Below are 20,452 nucleotides of genomic sequence, written 5' to 3'. Positions count from 1 at the left end.
CAGAGGATGAAGTCGATCAGATTGTACCAGAATCAATGGGAGGCTTGTGGGATCCCTCTTAGGCTTGTAATGCCTTCACCTTCTTTGGAGAGAATTCATACACTCACACACACTCTCTCTCGCTCACATACACACTTCTCTGTCTTAAAGCCATTTATCTCTGAATGTCAAATTGCAATAATTAACCATTATTGATCTTAAATTCAATTAACTTCATTAACACAGGTCATGATGAGGGTGCTTGTAAGGGAAAGGCATTTGACAAGTGTCTTTGCTTGTGTGACATTCGTTGCTCACAGTGGCGGCTATAAACCATTCATACTGTCCCCTCTGAGAGGCAGCCAACAGAAGTGTCCGCCTGAGACTGGGGCCTTGGGCTCAGTAGGATGAGAAGCCTACAGAGTAGTAGCCATTGTTCTTCCCTGTGACTTTGTGCAGGAGGAGCCTCAGAGCTGCAGGCAGGATGCAGGTGTCCCTGTGATGTGTGGGTCAGGACCCTGCACCACCCGCCAGCCCCCCACCCCCTTCCCATAACCTGAAGTCTTGTCACTTGTTGTTCATGGACTTTTGGGTTTCGACTAACTCGGGAAGCAGCCCTTCCATTTGTATTTTCAGGTTAAACAATTTTCCTCCTGAATAAGAAGAAAAATACCTGGCTTCCACAATTGGGACTCTCGGCGAGCTTTGGGCACCCCACGGTGTGGCATTTGCTGCTTTAGCTCCTATGCATATTGTATGGCGTATTTTGTGTCTTCCCAGGATCCTGTATGATAGACAATATCACCCCATTTTGCCGATGGGGAGACTGAGGCTCAGAAATTACATGCTCACCAAGCCACAACCTGTCAGGGTGGCATGGCAGAACCATAGCCTCTTCCCCCATCTGGACCGAGAGAGAGACCACATGTTCATGTGCCACACTTTTAAAGTATTAGGGACCTTTTCTTCCATTTCTTCTCCCTTAAGCAGCATGCCTTAATTGTACTTAGGAGAGAATCAGTGAGATACAGTAGAAAAGTCCTGGCTTCTGATTGCCACGCCTAGTTCTGTGTCACATCTTCTAATTTTTATCTATTAGCCTCACTTTCCTCATCTATGAAATGGAACACTTGACATTATATCTCACCTTCCTGTTCCAGGTTTCTGTGTAGCTGAGCTGAGGTCATGCACAGAGCATACCAACAGGAGTACAAAGCATCCCCAAATGGGCCAGTACCATTCTGAGCTTCAGGTGAACGGGATGCCTCTGTGCCTTGATAATTAGTTCTGGGTTTTTAATTCTTTATGGACATTGCTTGGTATAAAGGTATCTCAAGGAAACAACAACATCAAAAAAATATCCAATGTGAAGTCCGCTTTTCTGTTTGTGACTTCTTTTAAAGGGAAAGATTAATGACACTCAAAGAACTTTATTGATCACCCAGCATATGAAGTGCCCTGCCTGGGCTGGGAGTTGTTGGGAACTCCTTCCCTAGTCTGCAGTGGAAAAGACGTATACTCACTGTAGAATCCCAGGAGGGCTGTGGGTACACAGAGGTGAGCAGGACCAGCTGGGGTAGAGAGAGCAGATAGGAAAGCATCTGAGTTTGGGAGGTGAAGTACTCCTGGTCCCAAGGGCTGAGGCCTGGGAAGCACCATGGAGGCTGGGACATATCGGTCCTAGAGGTCCCTGGGTGCCCCCTAAGGAGTGTCAGGTTATTGAGGCCACAGGAACTCCACACAGCTCCATCCCCAGTACCAGTCATGGTGGCTTGAACCTGCCTCAGGGAATCCCTGCTTAGGCTGAGGAATTCTCTGTAGATGGGTAGCTACAGGCCTGGCAGAGTACGTCAGGGCATGGAATAGCCAGGGAAGCGCGTGGCAGCTGGGATCAGGGGGGTTCCAGTGCTGGTTTATTTTGAGCATCCCGGCAAGCCTGGACTATCTGTATTAAAATCAGTATTCTAGTGTCAGAACTTTCTGTTGGTCTTCGGGGAGCAAAGCAAGTACAGAGGACTGAATCTCCACTGTGTACCCTCTCTGAGCTCTCTTTAGCTCATCCCATTGTTCAACAAGAGAGCAGTGTGGGGTCAGAGAGGCCACAGCCCTTTCCCCACCTGTCCACACTACCAGACATCTTCCTCAAGGACTTGGGAAAGGCCTGCAGTGGCGGGGAGGGGTCTAAGAGGAATTGAGAACTATGCCACTCACCTCAGTGGTAGTCCCAAAAAAGCCAGGCCTGAGTCTGAATCTGAAAGAAAGAAAATACTTAAGAACTGTAGGTTCCCACAAGGGGGAACCAGACTGTGTTTGTGGCTGCCTGTGCCTCGCACTTGGTCTGGTCTTACCCTGTAGCCTTCCAGTCTGGTGGGGAGTCACCAGCAGACCTCTGAGTGGCCTGCACAGCTGGCTTCTGAGGCTGTGTGACTTTATGTTGCGCCCCCTCCCCCCCCGTATAGGAAGCTACTGTGGTTCAAGTGCGTGCATGCTCAGATGTGTGCTCTGTGGAGACGGGTGCTTCCTCCCCCAGTCTTACCTGTTGACGGTACCCAGTACAAAGCCTGACATATTGGAGATACTAAGTACAAATAAACTGCATTTTATAATTTTTGCTAAGTTTTACAATGCTTCATGATTGCATACTAATGAGATTTCAGATAGTGGGGAAGACAGCTTCCTTTGTCTCCTTCTGACATCATCCCCCTGTACCTACACAAAGTCTGTTAACATCCAGGCCCAGATCCCTTCCCTGGGTACCCAGTGCACAGAAATGCAGGCACCCTAACTTGCATTGAAAACAGACTTCTGAGACTTGATTTATCCCCACTTGCCAGTGTGTATTAGAAGTCTTCCCACATGAAAATTTAGTCAATTATACTTGATGACTATATTTTCAATATCACATCTAAAAAGATGAGCATATAAAAATAAGCATAGGTTGATAACTTTTTCCCAAGTCAACATCTTTATGTTACCTAGGCCCAGACCCAGAAGTAGAATGTTTAGTGCTCCAGGGGACCCTGTGTCTCTTCACAGTTACTTCCAAGGGTAACTGTACTCCTGATTTCTGATGCCTCACGTTAGTTTTGCCTGATTTTGAAATTTATGTAAATGGATTCAAACAGTATATACTCTTATGTCTGGCAGCTTTTACTTAATATGTTTGTGGGATTCTTCCATGTTGTTTCTTATAATAGTTTATTTCTATTGCTGTATGGTATTTTTTGTAAGGATGGGTCACAAAAGATCGATCCCTTCTACTGTCGATGGACATTGGGGTTGTTTCCAGTTTCTTTGCTATGATGAATCACATGTCAAAAGATATCACTGGGCAGTTCACTAGGTGACATGTATGCCTTTCTGAAGGGTTTTGTGTTTGGGGGTAGAATTACTGGGTCACTGAGTATGTGTGTGTTTAACTTTAGTAGATAATGCCACACAGTTTTTCAAAATGCTTGTAATATTTTATACTGCTGTATTCACACATGAAAGTTTTATTTATTTCTTATCCTCTCTCTTATTCGTATAAATTGTTACATGCTATTTCATGGTATTAGTTTGTTTATTCATGTTTTTAGTGTTAAGAAATGTTGATGAAAACACCCTAAGTCATGGAAGGTTTTTTTCCATGCATGAATATTTCTGTAGTATAGATTTCTAGCTGGCTCAAAGAGTATATATATTTTTTTGAAGATTTAAAGAAGTTTATTAGAAAGATAGAAATACAGAAAATAAAAATACAACCCCATGCCAAAATGGCATGGGGGGGTGAGTCGAAATGAATACACCCGATTATATGTATTTCTAATTTTGATATGTTGTGCTGAATTATCCTTCATAAAGAGGCCATGGTAAATAATACACAAGCCAGCTAGTGGGAGTGATTTTGTTGTTACTCGGTAGGCTGGCCTGCCCCTCTGTCTGTCTGTCTGTCTGTCTCTCTCTCTCTCTCTCTCTTCCTTTTGATGATAAGTTGTGGAAGGTATTGGAATCTAATATAAGACACACTTAACTGAATAATAAATGTCAATATAATTTTTGAGACAGAGTATTTAAAAGGAAGCATGTAGTGCCAGCCAGCCAATGAGTATTATTTATATATTGGTTTGAGGAAACCTGTTTTAAGAAATAGGATTGAGGTTAAAATCTTTAGACATAAATATCAGTCAAAACTAAAAACAATTTGAATCTTTGAAACACTGCCTTTGTTCTTTTAAACAAGCTAGGAAGATTTCATTACTATCCATCCAAATGGTGGTCACCTGTGTGGTGGTCCCGGTGAAGCCTGGTGGGTTCTGGCTGTTGCTCAGTGAGTGCTGGGTGACTGATGACTGAGTTTTAGCTCATTACTTAGTGCTATCTAAGTACTACATAAGTGAGTGTGGGTTGCTGAGTGAGGGATGACTGAGTGCTAGGGCAGGGCTGACTGGTGCTAAGTTACTGACAGGTGAGGGCTGGCTGAGTGTTGGGTGAAGTCTTGCTGGATGGGCTAAGCCAGGGGTGGCCGAGTCCTGGCTCAAGGCTGGCAGTGCTGCCAGCTGTAGGCAGGTCACTCAACCCTGGTGACTCTTATTCTGGTGCCCAGTAGAGAGAAGACAAAGCTGAGATTCTCTAGGTCACCATGAGCCTTTTCTCTCCAGGTTACCTCTGATCAGGTGGAGACTTTTGTTGGGACTCCTGAAGTACAGTTGTGGCCTTGGCTTCTTGCTGGAGTGTCTCTGTTTTGTGAAATGGGAGCAGAGCTCCATGAAGAGATGTTCAGATCAGAGGACACTCCCTTTATCCAGCACAGAGCTGTCAAGGAAGCCGGTGGAAACTTGCACTCGAGGTGAACCTTAGTATTTGATGGTTCTTAGACTAAGCACAACCGACCACACAATGTGAATTGAAGCAGAAATCACCTAGGATAGTTGGTATGCCAGGCCATGTGAAGGATGCAGAAGTAATGAATGCTGGTAATGCATAGGGAAGGCATGCCATTAGTCTCTCTAAAGATCGCAAGGAATTAATGCCAAAAGATATGTAAAAATAATGCCAGAAACAATTCCTTGTATTTCTCTAGAATTTGGGGTTGAGGGGGGGGATTTTCATCCATTTTGCCACCCTGAGATTAAAGAGGTCACTTTGAGAGAGAGGTGAGAAAGGACTTCTTGGGGCCAGTGGAGTGACAGGCTATTGGAGGACAGGAAGGAGGATATAAAAAGATGAACACTAGAGGAAATAGGATAAATCAAGGCAAGACCATCAGGGAAGTATGGCATGGGTGTACGTGTGTGTGATAGAAGGAAAGAAACACGGGGCTTGGTTATTTTGGGTTTTGAATGCTAGTCTAAGCCACTCATGCTAAGACATAAGATCCTCTAATGTTCTTGTGTCTATTTAAGTCTATCTTAACTACATAAAAATAAAGTCTGTGATTCTAACCCTATTCAGTTTTGTAACTTCTTTTTTCTAACGTTAAAGCATCAAGAATATGTAATGAGTGCCTAATACAGGTTGGATGGATATATGGATGCATGCATAGATAGATGTATGAGTGAGTGGGTGGGAGGGTGGGTGGATGGATGGATGGGATAGATACATTCATGTATGGCTGGACAGACAGGTAAATGGGTTTGGTGATTCAATTATTTCTTCTTTCATCTTCTTTCATTTTTTTTTCTTTTTTTGCGGGTCTGGGGATGGAACCCAGGGGTATTCAGTATCCGAGCTACACCCCCTGCCCTATTTTTTTTATTCTTTATTTTAAAACAGGGTCTCACTAAGTTGTGGAGTCCCTCACTAAATAGCTGAGGCTGTCTGTGAACTGCAATCCTCTGATCTCAGCCTTCCAAATGCTGGGATTACAAGCGTGCTCCACCTTCACGTAAATCTTAATTCCTATCTCATGTAAGTTTTCTGTTTATCTTTTTTCTGGATAATGCTCTTATATATGGAGAAATTCCAGTAAGTCCCAGTGGGACTTTGAATTGTACCTGTAGAGCCACTTTGTAAAAGCCTATTTTAAGTCTGTCCTCAAATTTTTCAACCCATTGCCTAATTCTCAACTGTGGTTTCCCATGTTTTGAGACCACAAGTATATAGATGAGCAAGAGTTCCTCTTAGTTTCATAAATTGCCTCACTGCAGGCCATGAGCTACCTCATGAAAGCTTTTTCTCTTGCCTCCACCAGGTTCCAGCAACAAAGCCCTTCTGTGGAGCCAGGGGGTGAGAGTACAGACATCCCTCTGGGATGAGGGATGGACTTTACTGTTGATGAGGTGCCATTTGTCTGGTAGCCAAGGACAAAGGTGAATCAGATGGTCCCGGAACGTATTTGTTTATTTATTCCTTATTATCTGAAGAACTGTCTCAGGCAGTTGCTTTTATCCTGTGAGTGTGTCCTTGATACATTTATTTTTCTTTGCCCGGGTTGGTGCTCAAACTGTAGCAGAACATACCATCCAGAAACATTTGGACCAGAGTCACTTTAGAGATGGGGAAGCTTCCTTTCCTTTTTTATCTTGGAGATCCTCCTGTCTTGCAGGCCTTCTCTGAGCCATCTCTCTCAGGAGGAGAGTGTCAGGAAAGGGAAAGAGGGAGGTTATTCCTGCTGGGGGCTGCTGATGGCCTTGCAGTGCAGCAAAAATCCAAAGAAAGAATCCCAAGGCAGTATATTTCTTAACTAAAGGTGGAAGAGGCAGGCATGGCTTCTCAGGCTCCTGACTTCTCTTTTCTGCCATACCTGGACAAACAGGACTTGTTCTGGATGCCAAATCTCTGGAACAGGCTGGGTTCCCAATAGCTAGGGGTATTTTTGGGCCCCCAATGTCATTGGTCCCCTAAGAAGCAGCAGCAGCTGGTCATGGCATGTACAAACACTGGCCACCTCAGATCTGCCAAAGAGTAATGTGGCCCCTATTCACACTTCATTCACCAATCAGCTAATGCCATGCTTTTCTTGGCATGAAAGCATTGCAGCTTTATTAACAGGGTGATACCAACTGAACAAGCACTCATCTTGCACATTACATCAAATTAATGTGTGCAAAATTAATATTCCTGACCTTGCTAGTGGGAAGAACAATCAATCTGGGGGTTGTCATCCTAACATGGCCAGCCTTCTGGAGAAGTCCTGACCATTATAGCTTCAGCCATGTGTCCTTCCCTGCAGAGCCCCTCTGTTCTGGCTTCAGACCTTTGGATATTCTCCTGTTTTCTTGGGAGGCCCAGGGCTGCCTCTATGATGGTCTCCCTGGCGCCATCAAAGAGGACCATTCCCTTATTGTTCCCCAAGGCTGTAACTTCTATTACCCTAAACAGCTTGGGAGATATCTTTATGTGATTCCAGGAGCCCAGGTGGATGGAGGGAGAAGAATGTGTTCTCTGCTGCAGAGTGATCTGCAGGATACCAGACACGAGCTCCTCTTCTCTAGAACCAACTTTTTACCCCTCTCTGCTGCCTATTGAATAACCAGACAGAGAGGCCCAGCATGTGATAGAGTCCCATTGGGATTACCCAGGGCATGCGTGGCGCCTGCCTCCACTCCATCTCTGGCTTCCTTCTGCCATCTCCTCACAAACTTGGCACAAGAAGAAGTCCCTGCTCAGCACTGCTGCTTGGAGTCCTTTCCCGAAGGCAGTCAGGAGGATGTCTCTGTGTCTTATTTTCACCTTCATAAGGGCACCTGAGTATCAGGATGTTGGGGCTGCTTAGGGGATGAATGTATTTGGTCGGTACTGACCCAGCTCTGAGCACCATCTCTCTCACCCTTCACCACTCCAAGACTCCTGGCCAGGTCTAGGGAAATGGATGGATACCTCTGAGCAACCTTTTATGGGACCTTATGGAGAGCAGATGCACAGTGCGGCTCCCCCTACCAAGGAATCCCAGTGAGGTATGCAACATATTTATGCAGTAGAACCCTGTGTAAAAATAACCCACAAGACATACTGTAGTAGGCCCTTATATGAGTCTTTCTTTCCTTTTTTCTTTTCTTTCTTTTTTTTTTTTTTTGCAATACTGGGGGTTGAACCTAGAGGCATTCTACCACTGAGCTACTCCCTTAGTCCTGTTTTTATTTTTTATTTTGAAACAGGGTCACTAAGTTACAGAGGGCCTCACTAAGTAGCTGAGACTGGCCTCAAACCTGTGATCCTCCTGTCTCAGCCTCCCAAGTACTGGGATTACAAACATACATCACCATGCCCAGCTTCACAAGTCTTTCTTAAAGAAAACATTTTTTGTGTGTGTCAGATGGATCAGTCCATCCAGATTGTCCAGGTGTATTTAAAATGAGGTAAGATTTAGGTGAAATTTCCTAGGCAGTGAGAGCTCTTTCCTGAATGCAGAGAAAGGCAGCTCAGGGCAGAAGCTGACCTGGCATGGGGGCAGATGAAATTCCCCAGCAAGGTTTTCCCTGCCCCCCCCCCAGCACCCCTTTAGTGAAAGGCAGCAAGGCCAGGGCTGAACATCTGGGAAATGCCAACTCAAGCCCTTTACAGGAGAGCTCAGCCCAGAGGAACTCTCCTGATCCTACCTCCTGGAAGCCATGGGGAGTGGGTGTGGCCAATATTATGCCCACCCTTTCTCTCTCTACCTTTTAGGAGTGAAGCAAGGGAAGCCATTCCTGATACCCAAAGGCCATCATCACAGCCAGGTGACAGTGTCGGATAGAGTAGGAACTAAGATCCAGGGCCTCCCTGTCTGTGACTACAGAAGAATGCCAGCGCAGAAATGCCAGCAGCAGTATCAGGTCCTCTGCAGCAATCCAGCTGCTACCCTGTGGGTGGCTCTGCAGCCATCCCAACTCATCCCTGCCGAAGTCCATAGGGGTCTGCTCTCTTGGGACCATATGTGAGAAGTGTAGGCAGGGGCACCAAAAGTGTTCAAGACTCCGTCTGAGGAACTTGGCCTATGTCCTTGTCCAGACACTTTCTATATCAGTGCAGCGGATGTAGGGCCTCAGTGAGGCCCTGGCTAGGAGGGGAGGGCAGAAGGAGAGGCTGCAGAGGCTGCTGTCCACAATCACTGGAGAGCCCAGTCAGGAGAGACTTATTTTAGACCCCATAGCCTTCTTCCCAAGCTACCCAATCTGGCCCATATCCCTGGCATCTTCCTGAAAATTCCACATCTTTAGTGTGATCGTGGGCATGTGAGGGCCTGACCTGGGCTTCTAGAGACTTTCTGGGGCCAGCATGGTCTCCCTTGGCCACACTGGATCCAGAGTATCCTCTTTGCTCAGGACAGCTCAAGGTCATCATGGAGGCAGCTGCAGGCTGCCTCTAATCTGCTTGCTCTGTCCCCAGGTCAGCGGAGTAGTTCACTTTCCTCTGGCCACCCTCCGCTGGCTAAATGATTATTTAAAAAGGAAAAAAAAAATTCATCCTGTGTTATTTGAAAATCTGAATACTCGGGAAGTGGAGAGAAGGCGTGGGGTCTCCAGCCCCAGGAGTGACCCAGTGACTCCCTGGGACTTCTCCCCCTCCTGGTGGCTGCCCATATAGTCACCTCTGCTCCAAAATCCCAGGCCCATCTCTGTTTTACTGTCCTTTCCACTAGATAATCTTTCATCCTTGCCTCTTCTCAAGTCTGCATCATGGCTTCCTTCTCTCGCTGCTCACCTTCCACCCCTGGTGAGGTCTCCCACCAAGGAGCAACCTCTTCCACTCCATGTCTGTTTTTTCTTTTTGTCCTCTGTCTCCTCCTCACCCTTCTCAAGGGCCTGAACCACCTTCCTCCAACTTTTGCCTCCTTGTTTTTCCTCTCCATCCCTCCCTCTGGCCTCTGCCTCTCTCTCCTTTGCAGCCCAGGGAAACTTATGGAAGGATGCTTGACCACTCTTCATAGAGGAGGGTGATCTTGGGGATATCTTACTAAGCAAACAGGTACCTGTAAAGAGTTTCAGCCAGCAATGTGCCTTCTTGGGGAATTTTGGGCATTTGAAAACAGAGGGATATGACTTCAGAACTTTAATTTCAGCCCCCCAAATGGTAATATCCATAGGATAATTTACTTTGAAATTGCTTCTGGGAGCATGGCACAGCCAGGCTTCCTTTATCCCCCCCCCCTTCCCCAGTGCTGCCTTGAGACCTCACCTGCCCACTCACATCCCCATGGCCTGAAAGCGGGGACCCAGGCTGCGCGTCTTCACCTTTGGGAGAGGCTCGTTACAGTGCCATAAAAGCAAGTTTACTTGCCCAGAGATGAATTCCACCCTGTCCCAGCATTCTGTTTTATATTTATATGAAACATATTCATTTTTACCTAGTGGTTGAATTTAGTTAATGGTGATAATAAATAATGAGGGAGCTGCTGCCTCCCTGCCTTCTGATTACAGTAGTGACTCTTCACTCCTTGGATATGTCTCTTAGTCAGAAACATTGGTGAGCCCTGGTGGGGGACTCTGGACCCTCCTGGGGGGCAGGCTTGGAGTCTCACTGAGCGGTCAGCACAGACGGCCCTACAGCAGGCTCTGCATCCCAGCACAACACTCGCTCCTACACTCCAATGTGGGTCTTGGGGTTAAAGAAGGCTCCGTATAGCTGATCAGAACTCTCATGTCCATGTCAACAAAGTGGAGATCATTTCCTTCCTGGTCAAGGACAGTTCAGAAGACCAGATGCAAGGAATGTGAAAATAATCCATGCGCACATGCACATACTAAACAGGACCATTGTTTCTTTTTATCTACAGAGTGTTGGGCTCTAGAACTTCACAGGCACCTTTTGTAAGTTTGGGAGCTTTATTTCTTAGGAGCATGCATCTAACCAAGAGCCCCATTTGGCTTTTCTCAGCCAAGTTCTTTGGTTCATCTAGTAGTCTGAAAAGGTGTTCCTGGCACTTAGTTGTAGAGTGATCCACTGCTGTCTTGCTGCCTGAAGCACTTACTTTTCATTTGCAGAAAAGGGAAAGTGGGAACGTAGGTCAGGAAGCAGGTGCAGCAGTTTGGCTTCCATCTTGGAGAAAGTCTTTTTCAACAGAGCAACTTGGGAAAACATGAAATGTAGTCCCTGGGCCACCCCTCACTTGCAAGTCTCCACCCACTGCTGTGTTTCTTTGCAACTTTTGCAGCTGTGTGTGGTTTGAATGAGAGCCTCATCCCCCTCCCAGTCCTGTTTTCTCCTCTGCTGGAGTCAGCAGCAAAGACCTTGGTCTTAATCATGGAAGAGAAGAGGCATGGCAGTGTGTTCTTAAGGATGGGGTGTTTGGCAGTGGGCTCCAGTAAGGCGAGACCCCAGCTGGGGTGCTTCCCCCTCTTCCTCAGCAGTGGTTCTGCATCCTGTCTACCCCAGAGGCCCTTCCTCAGGCAGCAGTGATGCTCAGAACAGAGTAAGGAAGGACTTTGCTTCACAACCTGCACATCGTTGTGTTCTGGGACCAGGACCAGCTGATTGAGCGGCTTAAGCCACTATTTATAAGATTTGAAGAAGTCGTTTCTGATGTTCATTTATCCCTTTATCCCATGGATATATGTTGAGTGGCCACTATAGTTTGGAAATGGTATGGGTATATTTCCCAAAGGTTGACTCTTAGTGTGACAAAGTGTAAAAGGGGAGAAAATAGGAGGCCCTTAGTGTGCTGAGGGCCCTGCCCTTAGAAGGAATCTAGGTAGTTCTTATGGGTCCCTGAGTTAGTTATTATGAGAATGTGTTGTTACGAGTGCAGGGACCCTGGGTTGCCTTTTGCCTTCCCACTCTGAGTTGCGGGTTCGTCCTTTCACATACCCTTCTGAAATCTGCCATGGGCCCTTGCCAGAGCCGGTGACATGCAACTGTGAGGTAAACAAACCTCTTTTCTTTATAAAGTTGACTTGCCTCAGACACTTTGTTAAGTAACAGCAAATGAATTCAGCCAGACAATAGGATTGCAGCAGATATCAGTCATGAAGTGAGAGATGTGTGGGGCTGTTCCTGACCACACAGAGTTTATAGTCTGTTAAGATATCTGAAATATCTGATTGCAGACCAATGATTTGAGTTGGTGTGCTTAGAGAAAGGGTGCTACAGGGACAGAAGCTGGGGTCAGAGAACCCCTCCCCCAGGAAAAGCCTTTCACCTATGGCCCCGGGGAGTGGGGGCAGCTTGTCTCACCCCCTGCATCTGTCGCTGGGTTTTCAGCAGAGAAGGCAGAAGTGGGAAGTGATGAGTGAGAGGTCTTGGCACATTCTAGACGCTGAAAAGAACTAGAGAGGAAGAGAGGCCAAGTGGTGGAGGATTTGGGGGCTGCTTTGAAGAAATTGGATTCTCTTCTAAGACTAATGGGAGTCAATGAGGGTGTTCCATGAGGGAGCGACATGCCCAGCCAGCTGTTTTATAACAATCCCAGTGGCTTCTGTTTGGAGATGATAGATGGAAGAGGCCCACACTGGAGTCAGGGAGTTGGTTGAGGAGGGGATGAGAGAGGCTACTGGCTGGACCAGGTTGAGTGGGAGGGGACAGAGAGAAGGAGCAGATCCTGTTACAAAGGCTCCTAACAGTACCTCCCTGCTGGAAGTGACCTCCAGCTAACCTCTTTCCAAATGAAACAGTGAGCATCTGTTGCTCACCTACTATGTGCAAGGCTGACTTGTAATTGTCTCTCTCTCCAGAGAATTAAGGCAAGGATGTGCAGAAAGCTAAATAGCGAGGGGAATTGCAATAACTATTCGGATGACAGTGGAGCGTCCTGAGGCCGTGCACCGTTCTTTGTCAGATGCCTATGGTCGACAGCCCCTGTCCTTGGGGCACTGGGCGTCAGCATGGTGGGTTGGGCCAGCTTCTCATCAGGCCCAGCCACCCCTTAGTTGGTTTCTCACTGTTTATACACAGGGGCTTTGGACACCTACTCTCCTGTCCCTCTTTACTAATATAGAGTGTCAACTGTCCTAGTGTCTAGTAATTCTATTCATCCAGAGACTGCCAGTTAGGTTGGGACCAGAGATGAAATTAGAAAGGGATGACCTGACTACTAAGTATTTGAGAGGAACTGGTATTTAAGGGGGATGAGTGACTTTTGACTCCTTTGTTTTCCACCTGAGAAACATAAAAGGATAGAAATGTAAAGAAGGAGGGCCATATAGATCATGATGCCAGTGCCGTGTGTTGTACAGATGAGGAAATGGAGGCCCAGAGAAAGAAAATGGAGGATTTTTTAGAGGGCCACAACTTACCTGGCTTGTATGGGCACCCAGAAAGTATCTCTGGGCCCATTTCTATTCTTAAAGTTCAGTGATGAAGAGTGTGTCTGCTATTATCAGACGAGTAGTTACTGCAAAGCATAGTGTGGGGGGAGGGGATTAAGACTTTTCCCTCCATGTTAATGTGGAGGGAAGAACTAGAATCAGTCTTAGGTACAGCTTAAGGAAATATTTTTCACAGGTCTGAAAAATAAACATGGCCTTTTGACAGGCAGTGAGGTTTCCATCACGGCAGTGTTCCAGTGCACACACAAGGACCCTTGACTTCTTGTTCCAGTGCACATGTAAGGAGCCATGACAAGTTGAGGCTGGGCTGTGGGCAAGACCAGGTCTCCCCAGGATCCAGGCCTTCTTCACACTAGAGACTTAATACTCCTCGGAGTTGGATTTTGTTCCTGCCAGGAGATTAACCTTACTGTTCTTTCAATATTAATTCCCTTTTCAGCCATTGGACTGATGACAAAGCACACTGATGTATGCTGGGGCCCATCAGTGATGCTGCATGTCTGAGGCGGGGTCTCCTGACAGCCTTCTGCTTGCCTAGTGCTATGATGATGCTTCCATGGCAAGAAAGGGAATGAGATGGGGTGGAGCCCTAGCAGTCATGCTACTCTTGGGTGGGAGATAGGCTGGCAAAGCTACTAGTTTTTTTCTTGTGGCTGGTAGCCTCAATCCACTGTGGGTAAGCTCTTTGACATTCATTACTGGTGCTGAGCAAGGTGGCCTGTGCCTGTAATTCCAACACTTGGGAGGCTGAGACAGGAGGATCTCAGATTTGAAGCTAGCCTCAGCAACTTCTACATAACAAATAAAATCGGTCTGGGATGCTTCTCAGAGGTAGAATGCCCTGGGTTCAGTCCCCAGTAATACACACACACACACACACACACACACACACACACACACACACAAACACACACACACACATTCACTACTGGCTTCTTTCTTCCTCCTTTGACCACCTGGTGTCCTCTTGTAGTGACTTCTATAGGCTATTTCTCTCCTGGATTTATTTAATTTATTTTTTATTCTTTTGTTTTTATGTGGATCATATTGAAAATGGTATACATTCAGACTGTGCTTGGTGCCCTCTTTCATCCCCCCACTTCTCCTTCCCTCCTCCCAACAATGAGCGTCCAGGATACCCATGCTACGTTCATACTTTTACACATATTTGAACGTAGTTTCTCCATTAATCAACCTCAGCCCTCTTCATCTCCTACCCTTCCATTTCAGCTTTGCTGAGGTTCCCCCTCCATTATCTGGAGTCCCTCTGGTTTTCCTAATAGTCCCTAGTTCATAAAACGGAAGCCAAATGCTATGGGATGAAAAGATTGTAGGGCATGAACTTTAGATCATGGTCATAGTAACATGTCCAGGAGAGAAGGAGCTTTGGTATCTATTTCTGGATTTCAGTGGCAGGGACATGGACTATGTGGTTTCCTCTTTTCTTAAACTGATTATTCACAATAGAGTGCCTTCTTTAATAAAACCATCATGGGTGCCACCATGCGTTTCTGTATACCATGGGCTACATCTGGCTGAACCTAGCCCTCCCTGTTAGAGCTGCTTTCTGCAGGGATTACTAGAGAAGTCACAGACGTGCCTAGATATTCTGACTTCGATAATGCTGTGTGTTCCCCAACTAGGGTGATCAAAAGTCACCCATTTACCGAGAACTAAGCAGATGCCCAGGATGCAGGACTTTCAGTGCTAAAACCTGTATAGGTACAGGCAAATTGAGACAGTTGGCCACTCCAGCCCAGCTGGCCTCCCTCCACATCTGCTATCCTGTTGGAGTTTGTGAGTCCAGATTTCTAACACGTGCTGCTAGTTGAGAAAGGCTGTGGGGAAGATTGAGATATCCTCTTTTATTTCTCTTTTTTTCTTTTTCCAACCCATACATTTATATTCTTCATTGTGGTCAGCAAATGAGCCTCCTTTGGCCTGTGCTGTATTTATCTTTTCATTTTGATTCTGTCCTAGGAAAAGAACTCTAGCCATTTTAATTTGTCATCTCTAAGTTCATAGCCTCCAACTTAAGTTTCACCACAGTACCTCACACCTCGGCCGACAAGGGAGGGCATTTTTTGTCATTCCCAAAGGACATACTATGGCTGACGCACAAGATTCTTTCTTTGTAAAATGCATATGAGCAGCAGTGCCCCTATCCCTGCAACTGATGTGGGTATGTGGGACACAGTTCCCATCCAAGTCCACATTGGCTCATGTTGGGACGTCACTGCTATTTCAGCTCAGCAGTCTTGGTGCTCAGAGAGGGGTTTAGGAACAAAAGCAGCACATCGGGCAGGAAGGAACACTCGGGAAGGAATATCTACTTTGACTTTCTGACTTTCTGGATTTTTTTCCTTGTTTTTTTTTTTTTTCTGAAGTGAAATTTACCTGGGGAAAATGTTTAAAAGTTTAAATTCTACAAACAAAGCTTCCCTTCCTTTTTAAGAACTTTTTAAAAGTCATCGTTGAATTAGCAACATAGCATTGAAGGCACCAAACACAGTTACTCACTGGCTCACAGGTATTTAGGAGCTGGCAGGTAAAAGTCACTCTGTTCTTCCTTTTCTTTGATTTGAAATTGTTACCCACACAGGGCTGGCCACACCCCGGTATGTGCCAGACCACCGTATGTAGGACATATGAGGTGAGCTTCAGCACGGAGTAAACTAAATCACTGAATGCAAGAGAATGAGAAAAAGAAACTACTGACTCTTTCCCATTAACAGACGTCTTCTCAGGTGTCTGTGTCTCCGGGCGTGCCTTATCTAGAACCCCAGTTACAGGACCTTGCCCTCCACGGGCTCAGGAGAGTGCCGGATTTACATCCCAGGTTACATCGCCTCCAGAAAGACAAGATACTTCTTGGATACCCATGAAGCTTATGCTGAGTAAATATTGACAAAGTAGTCTAAAGAGCAAACACTTTGACATTTGTAAGGTCCACTGGAAGGTCTTGTATATATTTATACAGCAGGAATGAGTGCCGCATACCAATTTTTCTGAACTTGTTCTGACATAATTCTGCATGGAGAGTGTATGTGCGGTGGCTGAGATGTCTGAGCAGCGATGGGGGACATGGGCCAGGGCTGGGTGGTCGTGGGTCAGGGTCTTCCTTCCCAACAGAAATAAACCAGCACCTACCTCTGGTAAGAAACTTACTCTGAGCTTTTAGGAAACCTGCTTTTCCAAGAGGAAGAAAAGAAAGTAGCAAAACCTCGTTTTTAATTTATTGCAATTGATGTACTTTCTTTTTACTTCATAAAAATTTTATTGATGTTTTTGTACTTTATATTTATTAAAGATTGAGCCTCAAAAATGTAATGAGTAAAAAATGCTTGCTTAATTTAAATTGTGAATCTGTCTGTTAAGAAATGCATTAGGGGTAGGAGAAGCATAAGACATATTAATTGACAGACAGGAACTGCTGTCTCTGAGGTTGATACAAGTAATTTATTACTTTAGAAATGAATGCCACCTCCAGAATGTGCTTCATTAATTTCAAATTTAGTTTTAATTTCAAGCTGTTGCCCCTTGAGAAGAATAAGGTGGCAAATTATGTTTGAAGAGCAGATTTTTTTTCCTCCGAAGAAACACCACATTTTAACTATTTAGTTTTACAAATAAATGTGCCCATCTAGTTTGCTGCTTTTTCCTGAGAACTAAGAACATATTCTAGGTATGATCAACACTTACTAATGCTTTTTTCCCCTTTTTCTCTTCTCCCTCTTTCTTTCCTTTCTATCTTGCCTGTCGTTCCCACCTGTTATCATGGCAGCCTATGTTTCTGATGAGTTAAAGGCAGCCGCCCTGGTAGATGAAGACATAGACCCAGAAGAGCACACAGCAGATGGAGAACCCTCGGCTAAGTACATGTGCCCAGAGAAGGAGCTCAGCAAGGCCTGCCCCAGCTACCAGAACTCCCCAGCAGCTGAGTTTTCCAGCCACGAAATGGACAGCGAGTCACACATCAGCGAGACCAGCGACCGAATGGCTGACTTCGAGAGCAGCTCCATCAAGAACGAAGAGGAAACCAAGGAAGTCACAGCCCCCCTGGAGGACACAACTGTGTCCGATAGCCTGGAGCAGATGAAAGCTGTGTATAACAACTTCCTCTCTAATTCCTACTGGTCCAACCTTAACCTCAACCTGCACCAGCCCTCCTCAGAGAAGAACAATGGCAGCAGCAGCAGCAGCAGCAGTAGCAGCAGCAGCTGCGGCAGCGGGAGCTTCGACTGGCACCAGAGCGCCATGGCCAAGACCCTGCAGCAGGTGTCCCAGAGCCGCATGCTGCCGGAGCCCAGCCTCTTCAGCACCGTGCAGCTGTACCGACAGAGCAGCAAGCTGTATGGCTCCATCTTCACGGGGGCAAGCAAGTTCCGCTGCAAAGATTGCAGCGCCGCCTACGACACTCTGGTGGAGCTGACGGTACACATGAATGAAACGGGGCACTACCGAGATGACAACCATGAGACTGACAACAACAACCCCAAGCGCTGGTCCAAGCCTCGCAAACGCTCCCTGCTAGAGATGGAAGGGAAGGAAGACGCCCAGAAAGTGTTGAAGTGTATGTACTGTGGCCACTCCTTTGAGTCCCTTCAGGACTTGAGTGTCCACATGATCAAAACTAAACACTACCAAAAAGTGCCTCTGAAGGAACCTGTCACTCCCGTTGCAGCCAAAATCATCCCTGCCGCTCGGAAGAAAGCTTCCCTAGAGTTGGAGCTTCCCAGCTCCCCAGATTCCACAGGTGGGACCCCCAAAGCCACCATGTCGGACACCAACGACGCACTCCAGAAGAACTCCAACCCTTATATCACGCCAAATAACCGGTACGGCCACCAGAACGGGGCTAGCTACGCGTGGCACTTTGAGGCCCGCAAGTCCCAAATCCTGAAGTGCATGGAGTGCGGCAGCTCCCACGACACACTGCAGGAGCTCACAGCCCACATGATGGTCACCGGCCACTTCATCAAGGTCACTAACTCGGCCATGAAGAAGGGCAAGCCCATCATGGAGACGCCCGTCACACCCACCATCACAACCCTGCTGGACGAGAAAGTACAGTCTGTGCCCCTGGCAGCCACCACATTCACGTCCCCATCCAATACACCTGCGAGCATCTCCCCAAAACTGAGCGTGGAGGTCAAGAAGGAAGTGGACAAGGAGAAAGCAGTCACCGACGAGAAGCCCAAGGAAAAGGAAAAGCTTGGCGAGGAGGAAGAGAAGTATGACATCTCTTCCAAGTACCATTATTTGACTGAAAATGACTTAGAAGAGAGTCCCAAAGGGGGACTAGATATCCTCAAATCCCTTGAAAACACAGTGACATCCGCTATCAACAAGGCCCAGAACGGCACTCCCAGCTGGGGGGGCTACCCCAGCATTCACGCTGCCTACCAGCTCCCCAATATGATGAAGTTATCTCTGGGTTCATCAGGGAAAAGCACACCCCTGAAACCCATGTTTGGCAACAGTGATATTGTGTCTCCCACCAAAAGCCAGACCCTGGTTTCTCCGCCCAGTAGCCAGACCTCCCCTATGCCCAAGACCAACTTCCACGCTATGGAGGAGCTGGTGAAGAAAGTTACCGAGAAAGTTGCCAAAGTCGAGGAGAAAATGAAGGAGCCTGAGGGCAAGCTCTCGCCGCCGAAGCGGGCCACTCCATCTCCATGCAGCAGCGAGCTCAGCGAGCCCCTCAAGATGGAGGCCTCCAGCGACGGGACCTTCAAAAGCCAGGAGAACAGTCCCAGTCCTCCGCAGGATGGGTGCAAGGAGGGCAGCCCCGTGGCAGAGCCAGTGGAGAATGGCAAGGAGCTGGCAAAGCCCCTGAGCGGCGGGCTCAGCGGCAGCACGGCCATCATCACTGACCACCCGCCCGAGCAGCCCTTCGTGAACCCCCTGAGCGCCCTGCAGTCAGTCATGAACATCCACCTGGGCAAGGCTGCCAAGCCCTCCCTGCCCGCGCTGGACCCCATGAGCATGCTCTTCAAGATGAGCAACAGCCTGGCGGAGAAGGCAGCTGTGGCTACCCCACCGCCCCTGCAGGCCAAGAAGGCAGACCACCTCGACCGCTATTTCTACCACGTCAACAACGACCAGCCCATAGACCTGACAAAAGGGAAGAGTGACAAAGGCTGCTCTTTGGGTTCAGTGCTTTTGTCCCCCACATCCACATCCCCGGCAACCTCCTCATCCACGGTGACAACGGCGAAGACATCTGCCGTCGTATCATTCATGTCAAACTCGCCGCTACGCGAGAATGCCTTGTCAGATATATCCGATATGCTGAAGAACTTGACAGAGAGCCACACGTCAAAATCCTCCACTCCTTCCAGCATCTCTGAGAAGTCTGACATTGACGGTGCCACTCTGGAGGAGGCCGAGGAGTCGACTCCTGCACAGAAGAGGAAGGGCCGCCAGTCTAACTGGAACCCCCAGCACCTACTGATCCTCCAGGCCCAGTTCGCTGCCAGCCTTCGGCAGACCTCCGAAGGGAAGTACATCATGTCAGACCTGAGCCCCCAGGAGCGGATGCACATCTCAAGGTTCACCGGGCTCTCCATGACCACCATCAGCCACTGGCTGGCCAATGTGAAATATCAGCTGCGAAGGACAGGTGGAACAAAGTTCCTCAAAAACTTGGACACTGGCCACCCGGTATTCTTTTGTAATGACTGTGCGTCACAAATCAGGACTCCTTCCACATATATCAGCCACCTAGAGTCACATCTGGGCTTCCGGCTGCGTGACTTATCGAAACTGTCCACTGAACAGATTAACAATCAAATAGCACAAACCAAGTCACCATCAGAAAAATTGGTGACGTCCTCCCCGGAGGAGGACCTGGGGACCTCTTATCAGTGCAAGCTTTGCAATCGGACCTTCGCAAGCAAGCATGCGGTTAAACTTCACCTTAGCAAAACACATGGGAAATCGCCAGAAGACCACCTCCTGTATGTTTCTGAGTTGGAGAAGCAGTAGCATTTGCTTCTGACGGAAAGGACTGCAGTTTGCTTTGAAGGAAACTGTCAAAGGCACCTTAAGGCCCCTCTGTCTTGTTCTTGGCACATGTTCTTATGTTAACTGCAGAGAATCACTCTGGGCTGGACTGTTTTGTATAACTGTACAGTGTTTAATAGAGGTGCATAATCAGCTGTTGTTACTGGTAAAATATGAAGGTTAAAACGCAGTGGTAAGTGTTTGGAACTTTGTGTAAATGGGATTTAGTTGTGAGCATCCCCCTGATGCTTCAAGCTGCATGCATTAACAGACAGTTTAATTAAACATTTATAAGGAAATCA

The 20,452-nt window shown here is 47.1% G+C and overlaps 1 protein-coding gene across 1 annotated transcript in view; it reads left to right on the top strand.

The window, feature by feature from the left end:
• Positions 1-20,132, top strand: part of TSHZ3 (teashirt zinc finger homeobox 3) — a gene marked incomplete at both ends in the record, with an annotated part of 66,619 nt that extends 46,487 nt beyond the window's left edge. The window contains one exon of the mRNA XM_080703293.1: positions 16,927-20,132. Within this exon, the coding sequence (XP_080559419.1) occupies positions 16,927-20,132 (3,206 nt within the window). The remainder of the gene's footprint in view (positions 1-16,926) is intronic.
• Positions 20,133-20,452: the final 320 nt, after the last annotated feature.

This window comes from Muscardinus avellanarius, assembly GCF_963383645.1.
Source record: "Muscardinus avellanarius genome assembly, chromosome: 10".
In the NCBI taxonomy this organism is placed as follows: Eukaryota; Metazoa; Chordata; class Mammalia; order Rodentia; family Gliridae; genus Muscardinus; species Muscardinus avellanarius.
Note: the sequence above shows the minus strand (reverse complement) of the source record. Positions and strands in the feature narration are given on the sequence as shown.